The sequence below is a fragment of the Hipposideros armiger genome, unplaced genomic scaffold, assembly GCF_001890085.2.
Source record: "Hipposideros armiger isolate ML-2016 unplaced genomic scaffold, ASM189008v1 scaffold_716, whole genome shotgun sequence".
In the NCBI taxonomy this organism is placed as follows: domain Eukaryota; kingdom Metazoa; phylum Chordata; class Mammalia; order Chiroptera; family Hipposideridae; genus Hipposideros; species Hipposideros armiger.
This window is the reverse complement of record NW_017732066.1, coordinates 695,835-719,652: the sequence shown is the minus strand read 5'-3', so window position 1 is coordinate 719,652 and position 23,818 is coordinate 695,835. Positions and strand designations below refer to the sequence as shown.

The 23,818-nt window shown below is 39.9% G+C and overlaps 1 protein-coding gene across 2 annotated transcripts in view; it reads left to right on the top strand.

Moving 5' to 3' along the window:
* TGFBRAP1 (transforming growth factor beta receptor associated protein 1) overlaps positions 1 to 23,818 on the top strand; it is a 67,061-nt gene that overhangs the window by 8,689 nt on the left and 34,554 nt on the right. The window contains exons 1-2 of one of the 2 annotated variants that reach the window (XM_019627167.1): positions 15,288 to 15,375; positions 15,520 to 16,220. In XM_019627167.1, coding sequence (XP_019482712.1) covers positions 15,533 to 16,220 — 688 coding nt within the window. In that variant the 5' untranslated portion in view covers positions 15,288 to 15,375; positions 15,520 to 15,532. Of the gene's footprint in view, positions 1 to 15,287; positions 15,376 to 15,519; positions 16,221 to 23,818 lie in introns of those variants that run through there. The other variant, XM_019627166.1, reaches the window with a different exon arrangement.

The following is a 23,818-nucleotide window of genomic DNA, read 5'->3' as shown; positions in this document are numbered from 1 at the left end:
AAAAAAAGGTTAATGTCAAATGTGACAATAGCAAATGTAACTCTAGGTAGGGTGTTCTTTTTAAAATGTAGATAAAGATTTAATCTTTAGCTTGTTCACAGGAAAGCACTTCCTGTTATAATGCTATAATACCCATTGGTGAGTTGTTTAGTTTTTACCCTCTCAAGTGTCAACTCTCTGGTTGACTCCCTAGAGCTACAAAGAGCTCATTTCAGAGAATTCTTAAATGTGAGGTGTTTTTGCAGACACCGAGTACACATGCCCATCTTAAGGTTGCCCTCATATTATGTGCACGTTCTGTGATAGGAAATAACATAATGTCATTCTTTGGTTCAAGAATAATAATTACTGGTGAAGATCCCATCTTAATAAATGCCACTTTGTCATAGTATTCTTTGAGCAGAATCTATTTATTTCTGTCTCAGGTCAGGAGTCTATGTAAATATTTTTCTTTAAGTTTGTAATATTCAATCTATGTGCCTCTTCCTATAGCTAGATAATCTGTCTACTGCAAACACTGCTCGTATTCCATGTTTATTCTTTCTGGGTGACTTTTTTAATGACACCTGGCCTTGTTGAGGTTTAGTACGGAGAAAATGAAAAGCGGATCAAGGTAATTAGTTAACAGTTAGTCACAGTCTTGAACTGGCTGAAAAATAAGAGTGGAGGTGCTTGTGTGGCCATGGAAGCTGAAGAAGGGCCCAGAGGTAAGAGGCTGTGACCTCTGACGGTGCAAACGCGGACCCAGAGCAGGGCACTTGCCCCCCACTCCTGGGCATTCTGCCCCGTAGTACTGTTTTCCACCATCTAAGAATAACCCTGGGGATTTATGGAAATACCTGCCGGGATGCCCTAGGTTGGACTTTGGAAATATGGGTACAGTGTGAACTCAGCAGTAGATTTAGATGAACTAAGACATCACAAGGAAATCACTTAGTGTACGACAAATGTTTCCATTAAATGAAATTTCAAACAAGGAACATGCACTTTGTGAATCCAGCCAAGTTTATTAAACTGAGGTTCTGTGTCTATTTCCGGGGTAAGCTGGTTTGGGGAAAAATTTATTATATGTACACACACACACACACACACACACACACACACACACAGAGGATGCCAAAAAAATGTGTACACATTTTAAGAAAGGAAAAAACTGTGAAAATTATGCTAATGGTAACCACTTTGAGCACCTCTTGTAATTGCAGAAGTCAAACATGACTGTATTCATCTTTTGTTTTCAGTATATATTGAGTATTACAATTTTAATATAGTTTTCCTTTCTTAAAATGTGTATATATTTTTTGGTATCCTCTGTATATGTGTGTATAGATAATTAATATTTAATACATTTAAAAGAATATAGTCTTTATAAGATAGAAAATAATAACAAAAGCAACCTCAGCTTAAAAAATAGAGCATTACAAATGCCTTTTTGAAACCTAGTGTACCCCTATGCCTGGTCCTATCCTCCCTGGATTTGTGTTTATCATTCCCTTACTTTTCTTTGTGGCTGAACCCCTAATGTTATATTAGTTGGATTTTCATGGTTTTGAGCTTACAAAGCCTTGTCCGTCATTCAATATAAAGTATTCTGCACTTCCCTGCCCCTCCTTGTAGGGAGCTGCCCTATAGGAACCCAAACTTGAGTTGCTTCCAGGTTTCCCATCTCAAACAAGATGGCTCCCAGCTTCCTTGCTTTGTCCTGGCCAACACAAATTCCCCAGGCATATACTTAGATGCAGAACCACTGGCTTACTCAGTCATGTCAAGAGCTTCCCAGATGATGCCACAATGGTCTTGCCAGTTTGGAAGCTTCCACTAACGGCATGGAGACTTTTCATTGCTCCATGTTCTTGCGGACACTTGCTGTCATCAGGCTTCAGTTGTCTGGTCAACTTAATAGGTAAAAGGAAGTACAAGGGTAGCTATAATTTGCAATCCCAGCTTAAGGAGGTTGAGCATTCTTTCAGGGCTATTGCCCACTCATGTTTCCTCTTCTGCGAAAAGCCTGTTCATGAATTTTGCTCGTTTTTCTATTAGATTATTGTTATTTTTTTTCTTAGGAGTTCCCTGTATCATCCATGTATCTTTTTTGTCAGATATCTGATGTCAGTGTCTTCTCCCCCACCCCGTATTTCCCCCCATCTTAACCTTTCACTTTCTTTATGGTATCTTTTGAAGAGCAAAGGTTTTACATTTTAATGTGAATGAATTTATTTTTTTCCCTAGGGTTCGTGCTTTTTTATATCTTATCTTAGAAATTCTTCCCTACCCTAAGGTCGTAAACATATTTCTTCATATTTTCTTTTCAGAGTTTGAAAATTAGGCCTTCTATACTTAAGAATCTTAATTTACCTGGAGTAATTTTGATGCATGGTATCAGACTGGACTCTACTTTCTTTTAGTTTTTTTCTACACAGATGTCCAGTTGTCCCAGCACTGCTTGCTTACTGATCATATCTATCCTCTTACACACCTCATGATACACAGCACCACTCTTGTCGTGTTTCAGGGTTCTGTATATACACAGTCTGTTTCTGGGCACCCAGATATTTTCTTCTGGGTTTGTCTCATACCAGTGCCACATTATCTTAATAGCCAGAGCTTTACATTACAGCTTATCTGTTGAGTCAAGGCCCCTTACATTATATATTTTTTAAGTCCTGCTTTTTTGGGCCCTTCTCTGCCATCTGAGTTTTATAATATGCTTGTTGAGTTACACACACACACACACACACACACGTATACCTGTTAGAATTTTTATAGGAATGGCAGTTTTTCTCTGGGTCACTTAGAGGGAAATTTTCTTTTCATTGAAGCATAATTTGCATATGGTAAAACACACAGAACCTAAGTGCACACAGTTCAGTGAATTTTGATAAATCTGTACACCTGTGTAACCATTACCTCATACAAGATACAGAATATTTCTAGTACCCCTTTCCATTTAGTCACCCCTTTCTCTCTGTAAGCACCGTTCTAATTTCTTTCACTGTAGATTGCCTACTTTTGAACTACATATAAAGGGAAAATACAGGATGTATATGGTTTCTTTCATTCAGTGGTTTTGAGATTAGATTAATTCATGTTGTTTATCAGTTTATTTCTTTTTTATTTACAAGTTGTATTCCATTGTATAAATTGGTAGAAGTGGGTAAAACTTGAGCTGTTTCCCGTTTGGGGCTATTATGAACAAAGCTGCTGTGCACATTCTGGTACAAGTCTTTTTATGGATGTTGGTATCTACACAAGAGAAATGGAAACATTTAAGAAAGGAATTATGTAGTAACAGGATAAATACGTGTGTACTTTTATTTAAAAAAACAACAGATTTCCAAAGTGATGAGACCATTTTATACTCCTTCCAACAAAATATGAAGTTTCTAGTTGTACATTGTCACTAACATTTAGTGTTGTCAACCTTTTTAATTATAGCCATTCTAATAGGTGTGAAATGGCATCTCATTGTGGCTTTGGTTTGTAGGAATTTTTGCATATTCTGGATATGAGCCCTTTGCCTTATATATTATTGCAAATTTTTCTCCCAGTCTGGGGCTTCCCTATTCATTTCCTTAATGGTGTCTTTCAATGGACACAATTTTTTAATTCTTATAAAATCCAATTTAACAACTTTTTCTTTTATGGTTAGTGCTTTTTGTATCCTAGGAAATCATTATGAGGTCAGACAATTAAGTTCATGAACTCATCCTAGAAAAAGTGCTACATTCCTCATTGCTGAATATCACTACGGTCATCTTCAAAGTACTCCCCTTGGGAAGCTATGCACCGACGCCAGTGCCTAGTCCACCCTTCAAAGCAATTTTGGAACTCTTTTTCCAGAATGGCCATCAGAGCTGTTGTCGACTTACCCTTGATGTCCTGAATGTCATCAAAAGGTCTTCCTTTCAATATTTCCATTATCTTTGGGTACAGAAAGAAGTCATTGGGGGCCAGATCAGGAGTAGGGAGGGTGTTCCAATACAGTCATTTATTTCCTGGCTGAAAACTCCCTCACAGACAGTGCCGCGTGATCTGGTGCATAGTTATGATGCAAGAGCCATGAATTGGTGAAAAGTTCAGGTTGTTTTCGTCTAACTTTTTCACGCAGCCTTTTCAGCACTTCCAAATAGTAAACTTGGTTAACTGTTTGTCCAGTTGGTACAAATTCATAATGAATAATCCCTCTGATATCAAAAAAGGTTAGCAACATCATTTTGACTCTTGATTTGTTTTGAACTGACGGAACTTTTTTGGTCGTGGAGAATTAGCTGCCTTCCCTTGTGCGCTTGGATGCTTTGTTTCAGGGTCGTATTGGTACACCCATGTTTCATCACCAGTGATAACATGGCCCAAAACATCGTCTTGCCTCTCCAAAAGGCCTTGTCAAACTTCAATTCTCCTTTGCTTTTGTTCATTGGTGAGCTCTTTCTAGACCATTTTTGCACACACCTTTCTCATGCCAAGATTTTCAGTTAAGATTTTCCTGTTTGTCAATCGGTGTTTACTTGGTCTGCTATGCTTCTCACAGTCAGCGGACGATTTTGACACACAGTTCGGTGAATTTTTGCAATGTTTTCTTCAACTCTGCTCGTTACTGGCCACCCTGAGCTCTCTTCATCAGTGATGTGTTCTCTCCCCTCAGAAAAATGTGGAATCCATTTGTACACTGCTGTTTTCTTCATGGCATTATCCCCATAAACTTGGACTAACATGTCCCTGATTTCACTTCCACTCTTGCCAAATTTAAAAAGAAATTTAGTGTTTGTTCGTTGCTCTAATTCAAGCTCAGACATTCTCAACAATAATGAATGCCACTCAGCAAGACCTTGCCACACGTCGACACGAACACAGCTGTGGGACACTGATATACCAAGGTTATGAAACCTTACTGAGGTGTTTGTACAGTGCTGCCAATGTAAACTCATGGTGGCAAGTTTGCGAACTTAATGGTCAGACCTTGTATACTGTTACTTGTTTATTTTTCTAGCCCTACTTCTTTACTGAGATTGGGACACTCTTGGGAAATGGAACAGTGCCTTATAACATGTTTTTTGCACCGTTAGAGGTGCTTGTTGCAGATGTAATGTGATCGTTAAACTATTGTCCATGAATGTACTAATATTTTCCAATCTCTTTCCCTAACTGGGTATGTTTTCTATAATTTTGAGGAAAATGTAAATATTGATCTTTTAAATTATAACCATGCTTTTAAGGTGGCATTGTAACAGAAAGTTAGTTTAAATTTCAGATAGTTTGAGATCACACAATAAAGTGTGAATTGTACACTTTAGTGAATTTTTTTATTTTATTACCATGTTAAAACCTCTCTGAATTCAGACTGTAACAAGTTAGACTTAATGTTAATACAGGAAGGTATGGCCTAAAGTTTATAATTTTATGATTCATATTTTATCTAAGTAAATTTATCACTGGAACTAGATAATAGGGAAAATTTTTCCATGGCTTAAAGGAGTAAACCATTGTTTAAGTACCAGAATGTTACTTTTTCAGCTTCCATTTATCCATATGTAAGTCTGTTTCAGCAACTCTGAAGTTCATAATACAGTATTGTTGGTAGTCACTATGTGCATTAGCTCTCCAGGACTGATTTATCTACTAGCTCCAAGTTTGTGCCCTTAAACAACAAGTCCGCAGTTGTTTCTGCTAACCACCATTCTGCTAACCACCTTCTGCTAACCACCTTTCTACTCTGTTTTTATGAGTTTGGCTTTTTTGGACTCCACATATAAGTGATATCATAGTATTTGTCTTTCTCTATTTCTCTGTCTGACTTATTTCACTTAGCATAATACCCTCTAGGTCCATCCATGTTGTCACAAATGGCAGGATTTCCTTCTTCCTCGTGGCTGAATACTATTCCACTCTGTGTGTGTGTATGTGTGTGTGTGTGTGTGTGTGTGTGTGTGTGTGTGTGTGTGTGTGTTTGTGAACATTGTTATCCATTCATCTGTCAGTGGACACTTAGGTTTCCATATCTTGATTATTGTGAATAATGCTGCAGTAAACATGAGAGTGCATGTATCTCTTCAAACTCAAGAAATGGAACTGCTGGATTATGTGGTGGTTCTATTTTTATTTTTTTTGAGGAACCCTCACATTGTTATCCATAGTGGCTGCACCAATTTACATTTCCACCAACAATGTACAAGGGTTCCATTATCTCTACATCCCCTCAACACTATTATCTCTTGTTTTCTTGATGATAGCCATTCTAACAGGTGTTTTAAATTGTATTTCCCTGATAATTAGTGATTTGAGCATCTTTTCTTATACCTATTTGCCATTTGGATGTCTTCTTTGGAAAAATGTCTGTTTAGTTTCTCTGCCCACTTTTTATTGCATTATTTGCTTTTTGTTGTTGTTATTGATTTGTATGAGTTCTTTATATATTTTGGATATTCAATCCTTATCTGATACATGGTTTGCAAATATTTTTTCCCATTCTGTAGGTTGCCTTTTTTATTTTGTTGATTCTTTTGCTGTGCAGAACTTTTTAGTTCAGTGTAGTCCTGCTTGTTGATTTTTGCTTTTGTTGCTTGTGTTTTTGGTGTCATATCCAAAAAGTCATCACCCAGCCCAACATCAAGGAGTTTCTTCTCTATGTTTTTTTTTTCCCCCAGGAGTTTTATGGTATCAGGTTATGTTTAAGTCTTTAATCTATTTTGAGTTAATTTTGGTAGTTGGTATAAGATAGGCGTCCAATTTCATTTTTCTGTGTGTGGTTATCCAGTTTCCCCATCACCATTTATTGAAGAGACAGCTCTTTCTCCATTGAGTATTTTTGGCTCCATTGTCAAATTTAGTTGACCATGTAAGTAGGGGTTGTTTCTGGGCTCTCTATTCTGTTCATTGAACTATGTGTCTGTTTTTATGCCAGCACCACACTGTTTTAATGACCACAGCTTTGTAGTATAGTTTGAAACTATACTTCCTAAATTAGAAAGTTTGACACCTCTGGCTTTGTTCTTTTTCATGATTGCGTTGACTATTTGGGATCACTTGTGATTCCATATAGGCTTTAGGATTGTTTTTTCTGTTTCTATAAAAAGTGCCATTAGAATTTTGATAGGGATTACACTGAATCTATAGATGGCTTTGGGTAATATGTACATTTTAACAACATTAATTCTTCTGATCCATGAACATGGATAGCTTTCCATTTGTTTGTGTCTTCAATTTCTTTTATCAAGGTCTTCTTGTTTTCCTTGTATAGGCCTTTCACTTCGTGGTTAATTTTATTCCTAAGTATTTTATTGTTTTTGATGCTATTGTAAATAAGGTAGTTTTTTAAATTTCTTTTTAACATGTTTTAGGTAGAAACACAACTAATTTCTGCATGTTGATTTTTATATCCTGCAACTTTACTAAATTTGTTGATTAGTTCCAACAGTTTTTTGATTGTGTGTTTAGGATTTTCTGTGTATAAGATCATAACATCGACAAATAATGACAATTTTACTTCATTATTTCCAACTTGGATGCCTTTTATTTCTTTGTCTTGCCTCTTGCTCTAGCTAGTACTTCTAGTACCATGTTGAATATGTTGAATAGGAGTGCTAAGATTGGGCATCCTTGTTTTTTTCCTGATTTTAGAGAAAAGCTTTCAAATTTTCACCATTAAATATAATGTTAGCTGTTGGTTTGTCATACATAACCTTTATTATGTTGAGGTATGTTTCTTTTATGTGCAATTTGTTGGGGATTTTAATCATGAAAGGGATGTTGCATTTTGTCAAATGCTTCTTCTGCATCTTTTGAGATAATCATATGATTGTGTATTTTATTCTATTAATATGGTGTATCACATTTATTGATTTGCCCATGTTGAACCATCCTTGCATCCCAGTGATAAATCCAACTTGGTTATCATGTCTAATCCTCTTTTTTTTTTTTTTTGGCTGAGCCATTCTGCCACCTGTTGATAGCTCAGCGGCAGCTCAGCTCAGGCCGAGAATGGAACCGGTGACCCTGTTGCTCAGAGCTCACACTCTTGAGCGAGCTCTTAACCAATTGAGCCACTCGGCCGGCCCTCTAATCCTCTTAAGATGCTGATAAATACTGTTTGCTAATATTTGTTGAGAATTTCTGCATCTATATTTATCAGGAATATTGGTCTATAGTTTTCTTGTGGTGCCTTTATCTGGCTTTAGCATCAGGGTAATGCTGACCTTGTAAAATGAGTTTGGAAGTGTTCCCTCCTATGCAGTTTTTTGGCTTAGCTTGAGAAGGATTGGCATTAATTCTTCTTTAAATCTTTGTTAGGATCACCAGTGAAGCTATGGGGTCCTGGGCTTTTCAGTGTTGGGAGGTTTTGATTACTTATTCAATCTCCTTATTCATTATCGATCTGTTCAGATTTTTTTGTTTCTTCATGATTTACACTTGGTATAGCATGTTTTTAAGCATTTATCCCTTTCTTCTAAGTTATCCAATTTGTTGGCATATAATTATTCATTGTAATCTCTTATGTATTTCTGTACTATCAGTTATAAACTCTTTCATTTCTGATTTTGAGTCGTCTCTCTTTTTATATTAGTTAATGTAGCCAAAGATTTGTCCATTTTGTTTATCTTTTAAAAAATAACAGTTCTTAAGTTCATTGATACTTTTTATTGGTTTTGTGTTTTTTTTTTTTTGTTTTGTTTTTTTTTTCGGTCTCTCATTTATTTTTGCACCAATCTTTGTTATTTTCTTCTTTCTACTAACTTGGGCTTCATTTTTCTTTTCCTAGTTCCTTGAAGTATAAAATTAGGTTGCTTATTTGAGATCTTTCCATTTTCTTAATACAGAGAGTGCCAAAAAAATGTATACACATTTTAAGAAAGGAAAAACTGTATTAAAATTGTAATACTCAATATATACCAATAAGAAAAGATGAATACAAGTCATGTGTATACATTTTTTTGGCACGCCTGGTATATTCATTTCTCATCATGTACTTCACTCTCAAAATGGCTTGTGCTGGGCCGGCCGAGTGGCACGTTGGTTAAGAGCTGGCTTGTGATGCCAGAGGGCCCCAGTTCAGATCCCACATATGAGGGCCAGTGACGCTGCCCTCTACAGCTAAGATGCTGAACAACAGCTCGACCTGGAGCTGGGCTGCCATGAGTTGCCGGCGACGGCATAGGCTGCAGCCCCTGTGGCAGTGGGTTGCCATGGGCTGCCGTGTGTAGCCAGCAGCCAGCGTGAGCGGCCAGCAGCCACTGTGAGTGGCCGTCCAGCAGCCAGCGATTGATCTGCCTTGGCTGGGAAGAGTGCAATGATGGTGCCAACTTGGGCTAGTGAAGCAACGTCCTCCACAACTAGACTGAAGAACAAAAAAGACAGCAACTTGTCTGTTCCCCTTTTCCCAATTCCCCAGTGCTGTTCCCATCTCCCAATTCCCCAATAAAAATCTTAAAAAAAAATGGCTTGTGCTATAGCCCATAGGTTTGGGTATATAGTATTTGGATTTTCATTTGTTTTGAGATTTTTAAAATTTTACTTTTGATTTCTTCTGTGACCTATTGGTTGTTTAGGAGTGTATTGTTTAATTTCCACATATTTGTAGATTTTCCAGCTTTCCTCTTGTTGTTGATGTCTAGTTTCATATCATTGAGGCTGGAAAAGATACTTGGTATGATTTTCATCAACTTAAATTTGCTAAGACTTGTTTTGTGTCATTATATGATCAGTCCTGGAAAATGTTCCATGTGCATTTGAGACAAACACGTATTCTCCTTCTATTGGATGGAATGTTTTATAAATGTCTGTTAAGTCCATTTGCTCTACTATATGGCTCAAGTCCATTGTTTCCTTTTTGATTTTATGTATGGATGACCTATCCATTGCTGAAGGTGGGGTATTAAAGTCCCCTACGATTATTGCATTGTTATCTATTTTTTTCTTCATACCTGTTTGTATTTGCTTATTGTATTTAGGTGCTTTGATGTTGGGTGCATATATGCTTACAATTGTGATATCTTCTTGATAAATTGATCCCTTTATCATTATATAGTGCCCTTCTTTGTCTCTTGCTTCTGTTTTTGGCTTAAAGTCTATTTTGTCTGCTATAAGTACAACTATACCCACTTTCTTTTAGTTTCTACTTGCATGGAATATCTTTTTCCATACTTCCACTTTGACCTTATATGTCATTAAAGCTGAAGTGAGTCTTTTGTTGGCAGCATATACTTGTGTCTCATTTTTTTTTAATCTATTCAGCCTCTCTGTGCCTTTCAATTGGTGAGTTCAGTCCATTTACATTTACAGCTATTGTTGACTTGTGATGTTTTCTAATGTTATTATATTTCTAATGTCTGATATTATTGTTTCATGATGTTACTAATTCCATCTTATTGTTTCTTGGGTGTTTCGTATTTCCATTGTTTTGTTTTCCTTCAGTTTCTACCTGTCTTTGTAAATTGGTTATTTTCCATGGTGGTATGCTCTGTCTCCCCTTTATCTTCTTCATTTTATCTAGGTTTTTGCCTTGTGGTACCATAAGGCTTACATAAGATGTAGCATAGATAAAACAGTAGTTCATTTTAAGCTGATAGCAACTTATCTTAGATCATCTACAAAAGCTTCATGCTTTTACTCCTCCCTTTTATATTTTTGATGTCATCATTTACCTCTTTTTATAATTGTATATTCATTAACATTATAATAGCTATAGCTGTTTTTAATACTTTTTTCCTTTGATCTTTGTACTATCATTGGTTAGCACATTATCATATTACATATTTAGTTTTCTAAGTCTGACTGTACCTTGACCTTTACTGGTGTGTTGTATACTTTTGTATGTTTTCATGTTACTTATTAGTGTCTTTTCATTTCAGCTCCTTTCAGCATCTCTTGCAAGGCAGATCTAGGGATGGTGAGCTCCCTCAGCTTTTGTTTGTCTGGGAAAGTCTTTATTTCTCCATCATATCTGAAGGATAACTTTGTCAGGTTAGAGTATTCTTGGCTGGCACTTTTATCTTTCAACACTGTGAATATGTCTTTCCACTCTGTCTTGGCCTGTAGGGTTTCTGCTGAGAAATCTATTGATAATGTGGTTCCTTTGTTTATAGATTACAATGGCTCCCCCACCCCTGCTGCTTCTAGAATTCTTTATTTTTGTTTTTTGATAGTTTTCTTATAATGTGCCTTGGAGAAGGTCCTTATGCATTGAGACAATAGTGTGACATATTAGCTTCATGAACTTTGATATCCAGTTCTCTCCCCACGTTGGAGAATTATCAGCTGTTATTTATTTAAATAAAATTTCCACTCCCTGTCCATCTCTTCTACTTCTGGAATCCAGATCATTCTAATATTTGTTTGTTTTTTGATGGAATCCCATTTATCATGTAGGCTTTCTTCACTCTTTTCGTTTTTTATTCTTTGTTCTCCCCTAACCTCTGACTAACTTATTCTATCTTCCATATGCTTTACTTCAGATGCACTATTGCATTTTTCATTTCATTTTCAGCTCCAGAATTTCTGTTTGGTTCTTTTTTTAATAATTTCTGTCTAATTATTTGGTAAAAATTCCATTTTGATCATGTATTTTTTTAAGGTTTTGCTGAATTATATTTCTGAGTTTTCTTGTAGCTCATTGAGTTTCTTCAAAACAGCCATTGTGAATTCTTTACCAGCTAGATTACAGATTTCATGCCTTTGAACTAAGTTAGTGGAGAAGTACTTTCTTATTGTGATGGCATGTTTTCTTGATTTTTCACATTCCTTATAATTTTGTATTACTGCTTTCACATTTTATGTAGCAGACATCTCCTAAATCTTTGCAAGTTGCCTTCATTGAGGTATTCTATTTGATGGTGTTATTTGGGTTTTCTGTGTATGGGTACACCTGTTCCATTTTTCTTGCTCCCTCTTGTGGCCAAATTCTTAAGCTTTTATGCCTTCTCTGGTTCTTCCGCCTCACTGCTGGCTACTGGAAACTTCTCTTTTGTTTTCCTGAAGGTGATGCTATAGCTCAAGTTTGCAGTTTCTCCCTTGCACACAGACTGAGGCCTGTTTTATGAGTATGCTTCCAGTCTGTCAGCATCCCTGTCATGCTGTGCACAAGGAATCGGCTGCAGGGTGTGTGTGTGTGTGTTAAGGGGTGAGGGGGGGTTCGGTACTCAGACATTGGGGGTGTTTGCAGACCCAGTAGGGAGATCCCTGGGTATGATACTCCCGGAGGCTGTGGGTGGACTTCCTGCTGCACATCATCCCTTTAATGCCCTTTGAAATTCTTATCTGCCTCTTTCCCAATCTCCTCTCTCCCCCCAGTCTTAAAGGTCCCGCCTCAGTACTCTGAGTACTGATAGAGAGAAATGAGTTTCTCTAGCTACATCCTGCACAGCTGGGTAGCTAGGCACTCACTGCTATCTTATTCCTCCACCGGAGAGGTTGTCACAACCGGATAGATAGATCAGACCTTGGGGGGTATGGTGCGAGGAAAGTTTCTCTTACCACTGCCTCTGCTGTGACCAAACTCCTATTTTTGTTTTTGCTTTTGTTTTATTTTGTTGCTCCAATGGCATGCTGGTATCTCCCCTCGGAAAGTCTGGACTTCCACATTTTCTCTTTGTGTCTGTATATCTGCCCAGGTCAGCATTCTCCAGGGTTTTTGGCAACCACGGTGAGAGGGGTCTGGCCAGGTTTGCTGGCTCCACTGGTTCTACAGCCCATACTGAGCTCTGTCTGCCTATCACTGCATGTCCAGATGGGTGAGACTCCGCCTGGGTCCTTCGGTGTGTGGTGATAGATCCCACAGCACCCACCAGAGTGCTTTTGTTTGTGGATGGGTGTCTAATTTTTAGTTAAACATGGGGAAATGCAAAGGAGGAACATCTTACAGTCACCATGATGCTAACATCACTGTCCTGTTTTTTATAAATTACCATTTTCTGATTAAAGCAGCTCCCTTATTTAAAGGTCTTTAGTAGGAAACTTATCTTTAGCAAGACTTGAGTAAGTATAGTTACTAGGTAATGAAACAATATTGCATTTCTTTTTAAATATTATAGAATTATGACTTTTTAATAAACCAGATGCTTTTCTTACACCTCCCTCTTCTTTCTCCCTTCTTCTTTGTTCACCCCAGTATTTAGACTAAATATGAGGTGTTTGACTCTTTCCATATACAGTTGATGCTTGAACAACACAGGTTTGAACTGCACGGGTCTACTTATATGTGGATTCTTCTCAGTTGACCCGTACAGTTCAAACCCACGTTGTTCAAGGGTCAACTGGTGATCGGGAATCCGTTTATGCTGAGGGCCGATTTAAGTTAGACGTAGATTTTCAACAACACTGGCAATGGGCACCCTAACCCCCGCATTGTTCAAGGGTCAACTGTATTCTTCACTGCAAATGTTTCGTGTATCCCTATGCTAAGTAAAGACAGAGGCTAGAATTATGGACAGTATACTTTAAAAAAAATTAAATAGAGAAGTTTGATTATGAGTACCTGAAACTTGTTTCTCTATTCCTTCTGCAAAGTGAGCAATATAGTTCACATTTTAAACAGCAGAATTACTGTCCTGCCATTTTAAAAGACAGCCTTTATCTATCCATCAGTGAAGGAAGGACTATTTCATGTTACTTTGCTTTCACAGACTTGGGATGTTTCAAAGCCTACATTTCAGTATCTTGTATCTACATTTCAGTATCTACATTTCAGTTTATCTCATTAGAATCTAAATGGGAAAAGTATTGTCTAGGTTTCGTTTTGGTGATTCTTTTTGGTCATGAGAAGTAGATGGTAGTGTTTAAAAATTATGTCAGAGATTAAAAGCCTACTCTTCACCCACCTCTAGGCTTTCCCTGGGACCCTGGGGCATTTCAGCAGCCCCAGAGAAGTGGACATGATTCCTTCTCTGTGAGGCCTCCGAGCCTCAGTTCTCACTTTTCCACCTCTTTTCCATGGTTTCTGTGAAGATGAACTCGTGTAAATGAGATGACTATGCCAGTCTGTGTGTGTGGCTTACATTTCAGCCTGTCGGTCAGAGGAGGTGGACACAGATTACCCACCTGTAAGGGCAGAAGACAGCATTGTTCTCTCTTGGTGCCCAGCTTGGGAGATAAAAACAGAGCAGGCTGGGGGATTGAGAGGGATGCATTAATGGTGAGATCAGAAACCATCTTATTGAGTGCTTATGTGAGCTAACTCACTTAATCCTCAAAGAATCATATGAAAGAGGCACCATTATTACTCTCATTTCACAGGTGAGGAAATTGAGGCAGGGAGAAGCCAAGTGAACCTCCTAAGGTCACATAACTAGTAAGTGACAGGAAAGGGATAGAAAGAAACTCTGGTGGTATCCAGTGGAAAAATCTCATCCCCAGACCTGGGATGCCCTCCTTCCTGGGAATTTTGTTGACTGAGGAAAGGGAACCAGAGTTTTTACATGTGTGTGGCCCTCGCCGCCCCAGTAGACAGGGGGTATACAAAATTGTAGAATTCTAAAATCTCCCAGGTGAATCTTCCCCTTCCCTGGTGCATGAATCTTTCTTGAATATTTCCAATAACTTTTCTAGCCTTTGCTGGAATGCCTCAAAGGACTGAGGAATTTAGTCTCTCATGAGGCAGCCCTATTTTTGAATGGCTTGAAGTGGTAGAAAAGTCCCAGCAGCCTCCCTCTAACTTCCACCAGCCTTCTGCAGTTCTCTTAGAGCTACGGGACCTACCTGTCCTGTTGAGGGTCTCAGGGACCTACCTGCCACATGTGAGTTTGCTTTCCCGCCAGCTGGGAAATCAGGGGACAGCCATCTTGCCCATTTCTCCTGCCTCTAACTTTGCAGAGTGTGAAACCAGAGTCCACTTCTGAGGAAGAAGTAGGAAGCCATGGGTTAGAGTGGCGGGCAGTCAGCGTGAGTAATCATCAACTGACATGTCAATGACCTTCTCACAAATCCACTAAATATCTCAACTCCTCACCTAAAAGACTAGGAGATTCCAGGCACATCCGCACTACTCAACATGAACACATTTATTCTGGGAGCCAAATGTAGTGCTGGGACCAATGTTGCATGCCTCACTGGGAAGAGTACAAAGGCATCCAAGGTGTGGTTCCTGCCTCTGTGTTTGTGACGAGATCTGGTGCAGTTGTGTACCGCGTGCCATTCGCTTAAACACAAAATCAAGTGTCCAGAGAAGCTCAGGGGAAGATCAGTGGAGATCATTTTTGACCTTTTCCACAGTGCTTTTGTTATGTTGTGTGTGGGTGAACACATGTACTTGTCTTCTCCCTACAGGTGTGTCTCCCAAGAACAGTACAAAGAAGCTCCATATAAACCTGAGCTCTGTTGAGGATGAGCAGGGTGGCTCTCCTGCTGAGGGCTTCCATTTGCCTGGTGGGAGGTGGGCAAGTGGGAAATCAGGTCTGTCCTTTACTCTATTTTCACAGTGTTGAACAATTTCCTTTACCCGAGATGGTAACTGAGGAACTGGTGTATATTTATTGCAGCCTGGGATGGTTCTGCCGCTTCCGTGTCACGCTAAGTTCCCTTTGCCTCTTCCCGCAGACCAGCAGCAGGCATGATGAGCACCAAGGCCTTTACGTTGGTCTCTGCTGTGGAGAGGGAGCTGCTGATGGGCGACAAAGAGCGAGTCAACATAGAGTGCGTGGAGTGCTGCAGCAAGAACCTGTACGTGGGCACCAGCGACGGCTTCATCTACCACTTCCTATTGGAGGAGAAGGCACTGCCCGCCGGGACAGCCACCTTCACTGCTACGAAGCAGCTGCACAAACATCTGGGTTTCAAGAAGCCTGTGAGTGAGCTGCGAGCGGCGTCAGCCCTCAACAGGCTGCTGGTGCTCTGTGACAACTCCATCACCCTGGTCAACATGCTGAGCCTGGAGCCTGTCCCCTCAGGGGCCCGCATCAAAGGGGCTGTGGCGTTGGCCTTGAATGAGAACCCTGTGAGCGGGGACCCATTCTGCGTGGAGGTCTGCATCATCTCTGTCAAACGCAGAACCATCCAGGTGTTCATGGTGTATGAGGACCGGGTTCAGATCGTCAGGGAAGTGTCCACGCCGGAGCAGCCCCTGGCCGTGGCCGTGGATGGCCACTTCCTGTGCCTGGCTCTGACCACCCAGTACATCATCCTGAACTACAACACAGGCGCCTCCCAGGACCTGTTTCCTTACTGCAGCGAGGAGAAGCACCCCATCGTCAAGAGGATAGGGAGACAGGAGTTCCTCCTGGCCGGCCCAGGAGGACTGGGTGAGCAGGGTGTTGTTGCCTCCGCCAACCTCCGCCTCCCATCGGCCCTTTCTCTGTGCTGTCTCCATGCATTCATGCTGAAACCTGGGAGGGAGGTTTCGGTGTTTTTTTAAAAAACTTACGTATTTTTTATTTCTAGAATTTTTTTTAAAAAAATGACCATTGGTGGGAGGTTTTAATTGTAAAATATAAGTACTCATGAAGAGTATTTGCACCATTGAGGGTATGTGTGAAAAGATATTCACTGAACTGCATAGCCAGTGTTTGCTCAAGTTTTGTTAGATTGTTTTGTGAATGTGGGGTTAATAGAACAAAAGTAGATGGGTCATAAAACCAGTTTTATTTTGTGCTAACCTGAAGATGGCTCTGGGGAGAAAATGCCTTTTAGTAAATAACTACTAAGATAGAAACTTGTAAGTCTTTCTCATAAGATTTTCTCAAGTGGGTGGGATTGTCAGTGGATTGTTTTTTTGCTTTTCATTCTAAAAAGATAGGTCTTTTCAGATGTGAAGACTTCAGTGTTAAATCCATCGTTTTCTCTTAATTGATAGCAATTTCATCATGCCAAAAAGGTGCCAGTAGCCAGCGCCTTGAAAAGGCTTCGACTGTTTTGTACGGCCTCCCTAATTCTCTGTACTGCCTTCTCGAAATTATTATAAGAATCAGAGCTGTTAATGTCACTGGGGCCTCATGGGGTTTTCTTTTAGTCGTGGAGGCTCATACTAGGGTTTGTGTGTTTGTGCACAGGTGCTGCTGAGCGTGAGTGCCCCCAACACTGGTAATGTCTAACCGCAGCGAATCTGTGTAGGCGTCTCATTTCACAGTGATGGGTACAGACATTTTCTGGTGATAACAAAAATTTAGGTCATGAATGAATTACTGTACACCTCTTGATTCTCTCTTTTTAAAATAGACTTTTTAGAGCAGTTTTAGGTTCATAGCAAAACTGAGCAGAAAGTACAGAGTTCCCATACCCTCTGCCCCCAGATACACACAACCTCCCCCCACTATCAGCATCTCCTGACAAAGTCGTACATTTGTTACAATGAATGAACTTACATTGACATAATCACCCAAAGTTCATAGTTTATGTTAGGGTTTGCTCTTGGTGCTGTACATTCTATGGGTTTGGACAAATGTATGATGACAGGTACCTGTTGTTATTATATCATACAGAGTATTTTCACTGCCTTTGGGTTCCACCTACGAGTGTTCAGCCCAACTCCCTCAACCTCCGAACCCTGATCTTTCCAGTGTCATTTAGTTGAAATCAGACCATGTGCAGCCTTTTCACGTTGGCTTCACTTAGTATTAATAATATGCACTTAAGGTTCCTCCATGTCTTTTAATGGCTTCATAGCTCAGGTTTTACCTTTTGGGAAAAAATTATTTTACCCAACCTCCTTTTTCTTTAAAAAAAAAATTGCTATTTTAATGAAAAATTTTTATTATGGAAAACATATAAACGTATATAGTAAAGAGAATAGTGTAATGAATTTGATGTACCCATCACCCTGCCTCAGCCCTTACCTGCCCTTGCCAGTTGCTTGGTTTATCACCTAACCACTCCTGCTGCACCATTCTTCTGAAGCCAGTAACAGACATCATAGCATTTCACCTGTGTAGTTCTAAGTTATTTAAAAAAAAAGAAAACCAAATACTATCTAAAAATGTTTAATAGTAATTATTTAATATCATCAAATATCAAGACATATCTTATTTCTATTATCATATCTATAGAGACACACATAAATACATACGTACATACATTTAAGTTTAAGTATGTGTATGTTCATTTTTTAGTTTGTTTGAATCTGATTCTCACAAGGCCTGTACATTACAATTGCTTGATAGATCTGTTAAATTTCTCTTATCTTTAGGTTCCCCATCCTTCTCTTATTATTTTTCTTTAACTGTTTGTTGAAGAAATTGGATCATTTCGCCTATAATTTCCCACAGACTGAATTTTGATGATTTTTATCCACATATGTTGTTAACTATGTCAGGGTGACCTTTGTGTTTCCTGTAAACTGATAATTAGGGTGATAGGGTGTATCAGATTCCAGTTTTTTTGTTGTTGTTGTTTTGTTTTGTTCTTCAGGGACAGTCAAGACTTCTTCATAGGTGGTGAAGGACTTCTTCTATCAGGGTTGCATAATTTCTTTTTATTTCTCTTTGTAAGGTTAATAACTATTGACGAATATTGCCTAGATCCTTTAAATCATTAGAGTCTGCCACACGGCCACATTTTATTTTTGTTCCTTCCTCCTTCATATATGATCTGGAATGCTTTAAGGAAGAGCAACTTCTCTTAACTATTTGGTTGCCCCCAGGTACACTGTGTAAGAAAGGCAGGATGAGAAGATTTTCACAAGGCGGCCCTTTCTGTCTTCCAGTGGTGACTTTTTAAAAGGAATCATACAGAATTGTGGATTTTCAGATATATGGTGTGTTTGGTCCAGCTGTGTTGGTGGGCAGATTGACCACTGGGTCGCCTTCACGTGACCCGAGAACTTTGATAGCTTCCTTGCCTTCTGGTATGACAAGATATTACAGATTCACTTGGTGCATCTCTCCCCTTAGATCTGGTTTCAGCCTTTTCTCCAAGGACCCCTGCTGTTTAGAAACCAGTCTGGGTGTTAGCGGTGCTTATTGTCCGTTGTTTCTAGGCTTCTTCAGTAGACAGAGCTCGGAAGATAAAATCATTATGAGATCATATTGATAGAACCAGTTCAGGGCTGTAGGATATTGACCTCCTGTGTATTGACCTGTATGTCCTTCCAGCCACACCAAAAATCTGAATAAACTAACATCCCAGCAGTTGTTCCGTTGGTTTATCCCACAGTACATGGCACAGAATGACAATTCTGACACTACTATTCCCACAATGTAATTACTGAAAAAAGTTTGTTTATAGTTCTTTTTGTTCTTAGGATAGAGTACATATAACCCATTAAGAACTTATCATCCATCACATTACTGTGTTTTACAGTCACTTGGAATAGTTTCCCTCTGTGTGGTTATGCCACCAACTGGACATACAGTAGTTAGATTGACTTGTTTCATTCTACTTTTGATTTTTAGAAATTGCTTTATTTTATTTTATTTTTCATTAAGTAAATATTTACAAGGTTTCAAGTCAGTTTGAGTCCAAGAACTTATATCCTGCCACCTTCACCTATTCTCTACTTCCTTCCTCTATAGGTGATCTTTATTTTTATGGTTTATCCTTTCATTTTAATGTTCCTTATGTATTTGAGCTACCAATTTGTCTGTTACATGTTTCAAATATTTGTTTCCAGTTTTTACCAAGCAGAGGCTTTTGTTAAATATTTCTGTATAATGTATTAACCTTTTTACTCTATTGATTTTGAGTCATGTTAGGGATGTTTCCCCTCTTCCAGGCTATAGACAATTCACTTATGTTTTCTGCTAGTAATTTTATGGCTTCATTTCTTATAATGAAGAGTCTAAGGAATGGATTCAATTTTATCCTTTTCTATATGACTGTCTATTATGCCAACAAACTGAATAAAGGGTCCTCGTTTTCCTCACTGACTTAGATGGCTGTCTTCAGTGGGCACTACATTTCCTTATGTCATTGGGTCTGTCTCTGGGTTTCCTGTTTTGTCCCATCAGCCTGTTTGCCCGTTCATGATCCAATACCTGTTTCAGTTATAAAGACTTTATAGTAAAAACATTTTATTCCCAATATTGTTGGTTTTAGTATTGGGATGGAAGGGAGGTGATAGTCAATCATATTTAGGATACATTTTCCTCAAGCTTACTCTATTTCAGCCACATGGTCATGATGCTCAATGAACTAAACTCTGTAGTTGTTCTGCTTGTAATTGGTCCAATTATAAGGTAATTGGAAGGTCTCTTGTAAGCTCTCTTATATATTACCTATGTATAGGTTCCGTATACAACAGAGGAGTTGCCACCACCCTTATATGGCTTCAGAAATTAAGTTCAAACAAATTATTATAATGAATGAAGATGCACTTTAGACATTGGAAAGCTATATATTTTCATTTTGTCCACCTTCTTTCTTTCTGAAGATGACATGAGCCCACTCTTGTGTCATGAGAAAATTGCTCATTTGCCTTAAATTTTGCTATTGTAAGCAATATTTTGTTGAACATTTCATAATGCAATTGATTATTGTGACTTTAAGCTCTGTCTTTTGATAATGCTTCCTGGAAAAATGCAAATAACTCAGCTACTCCTCACTCCACATGGCTGCTCCCCTCCCAGCTCAGATAAGGGGGTCCATGGATAGATAGAGGGCAGACAATTGAAAATAATAGTTTTGAAAGGTTTTACCATTTACGAATTTCGTTACATTTGCACTCCTGCAACAATATAGAAATAGTAGAGTGTATCACCCACTTAGTAAGCATATGATTAGTTGGTGGGTGTGAATGACAGCACCCTCAGTTCCTAAGTGAATTTGTGGCACCTTACACTGCTTGACCTTTACTCCCTAATTGCCAGTTACTGCTCTGCTCTTTTATTCTAGTGAAACCTTTGGCTTTTCTTTTTGTGTAGACACCTTTGTTCTTGCCCTCTGGTTTCTGCCCTTTTCATTTCAACAGCATTCATGTTTGGGTCTCAACACTGCACACACAGTTTTCCTGTCGGGCGAGGCTGAACCATAAGTGAATAAACGCCGCAGTCCTTTTTAAATCCCAGGATAAGGCTGGAGAGCATTTTGGTGTCCATGTCTCAGAGTTTTGCTGCACCGAACACTGTTATTTCACCCAAAATTCAACGGAATCCTCAGAATTAGGTCCATTTATTTACCAAAGGCCTGGGTGAAGGTGGCGGGCACGGTGCTGGTGCCCCACAGTCGCTTTTCTTTCCCCTGTAGGCTTTTTAGTGGCTGGTTCTAAACACATGAAAAATTCAAGAGTGTGTTCACCTAATGTACTCCTCCAAAGCTCAGTCTTAGTTTCAGATTCTTTATGCTCCCCCATAGCTATGCACCTCACGTTTGTCTCCTTCGGCATGTTAAAATGCTGTTCGGATAATTGGGCAGTGCAGTTGGGGGGTTAATTCAGACCTTAATTGCGCCCTCTCTGTCACTGAAACATTGACAGGAATGCCACGTCCTTGCCTTCAGTTTCACCTGTCGTCCCCCCTCTGGAGCAGACCCGGGTCACCATTCCTGTTCACTCTTAGCTTTTAGCTCTGCGTCATGTCAGTGTACTTTCCCACAATTCCATGGAACTTCTGACTTCTTACCTGCTTTGGAAAGAGATGAGCACAGAAGGCCCTCCGCAGCCTCAGGAGCAGCCCTTGGTTGGGCTGTGCAGAAATGTGTCCTTTCGTGTCGTCTTATATTCTACGCTAGCTTTTGGGGTGCTTTGTGCAACTATTTGTTCCCCTTCCAGAAGGATGCTGTTACCCCCCTGAGAAAGCACTTGAACTCTAGGCTGTGCTCTCCCAGAGGTCTGTGGCCTCCAGTTTATGAAGCACAAACCCTGCCTCCTACCCAGCTATGCCTGCTGGTCCCTGTTTTTAGACCCAGCCCAGGCCTGTTAATCCTGAGCCTACCAGCCGCACAGCCGCATGGTGGCCTTTGACTCACCCTCTCACTTGCTCCCACTAAGTCAGGTGCCAGTTCCTCTGGAAGTTACCCCCTTCCTTTGCTGTACCCCTAGCCCTGGCCTGAGGCTGTCTTCCTGGTGGCAGGCTGCTGCCTGGCCTCCCCCAGTGCCCTGGGCTCTCCCTGTCTCAGTGCAGCCTCCGTCCTCCTGCCAGCTGGCCTTTCTAACGCACCTGCGATGCTGCAACAAAATCAGGCCGCAGTCCTTGGCCTGAGTCTCCAGGTCAGCACTTCGTGCTCTGACCCTAACTTGACTTTTCAACCCTCTGATCCCCAGGAAGGGTTTGCGCTGTTCCAGGACCACTCCCTGTTAGGGGGACACACACCCCTCTTCCCTGCCTCCCTATGACCTCCTGCTTCTCACTGCGGAGCGCCACCTGCCTCAGTGCCATCTTCCTGCGCAGTGTCTGAGCACTCGGCCCTGTCTGGACTCTACCTCCCATCAGCGTTTTCTACACCTTTCTCCTGCCCTGGTTCTCTCTGGTGTGCTAAGTGTTTGTGTATCCTCCCCACCCCTCACCACTGCAAGGGCCTTGACTGTGTCCCCATCTGTCTGTCTCCCAGAACCTAGTTCAGTGCTCAGCAGATAAAAAGCGAATATTGATGGACTTTAAATTGATGGTCAACATGCAGATTTATAGTTTTTCTTTTTTGTGTGTACTCATTTAATAAATGAGCTCTCCTTTCTGTTCGTGATGTGTTCACCGGGAGTCATACCCTCTTTTGGTTGATTTTATGCTGTTATTACAAATGCCACAGTGACCATCCTTGTGCTTACCAATTGGTGATAGATTTAAAAATAGAATCACTGAATGAAAGTGTCAGTGTATATTCAGTTTTGATAGATAATACAAGATTGTTCTCCAAAAAGTATTTCCTCACTGCATACTAATACTCGGTACTATCAGTCTATATATAACCTTTGGCCAATCTGATGGGTAAAAGTTGTTCTTACTTTTTTTTTAATTTAAATTTGTGTTCCCCTGGTTACTAATAAATGTGGGGATCTCTTCATGAACTTATTAGTCATTTGAGTTTTGTCTCCTGTTCATATCCTTTGCCTATTTTTCTGTTGAGTTGTTAGTCTTTTTTGTAATGATTGTTAGAGACTTTAAGGGTCAAAGGGAAATACTTAAAGTGAATGAATGGTTCACATTAGGCAGTGTGACTGACTCCTTAGTGGGAGATGCACGTGCGTGCGCACACACACACACACACACACACACACGCATGCACACTCTCACTCACACACACACACACACACACACTCACACACACATACTCACATTCACACTCTCACACACACACACATACACTCACACACACTCCCACACAAACTCACACACATTCTCATACTCACACACACATTCACATACATGCACTCACACACACACTCTCACACTCACGCATGCACACACACACTCACACACAAAACACACACTCACATAAAGCTTATTGTTCTCTCATCTTAACACTTTCTGTTGGTGCTACTTCTTTTTGCCAAGAGCCAGTGTATGAAGTGTTCAGGGGACCAGACAAGTGGCCTAAGCACAACGTCGTTCTGCAGGGAGGGCCTCAGAGTGCGCTAGGTGAGGGCGAGGCGTGTACACCTGTGAGACCCCCCTCGGCACCCATTCGCAGAAACAGCCAGCTGAATTTAGAGGAAAATAGCTATCTTTGTATCTGATTAGGTGCAGTACTTTTCAATCTTTGTAACCACAGAAGATTTAGGAGGGTCAGTGTTTTCTCAGGTTTAGGAGTTTTGCTCACATGATATATTTGAGATTACTGCCCACTGTTTCAGTATTAAAGTATTCCCCATATCTCTTTCTGTCTCTCTCCCTCTCCCCGCTTCTGTTGAGTGCAGTAGAAACCACTAGTCTCCTGCAGTCACATCTAATTGTTTGCAGATAACAGCATCCTGTTTTTAAAGGTGTATTATATCAACTACTTTGAAAACTGAGTTAAAATGGATTGACTTTACTTG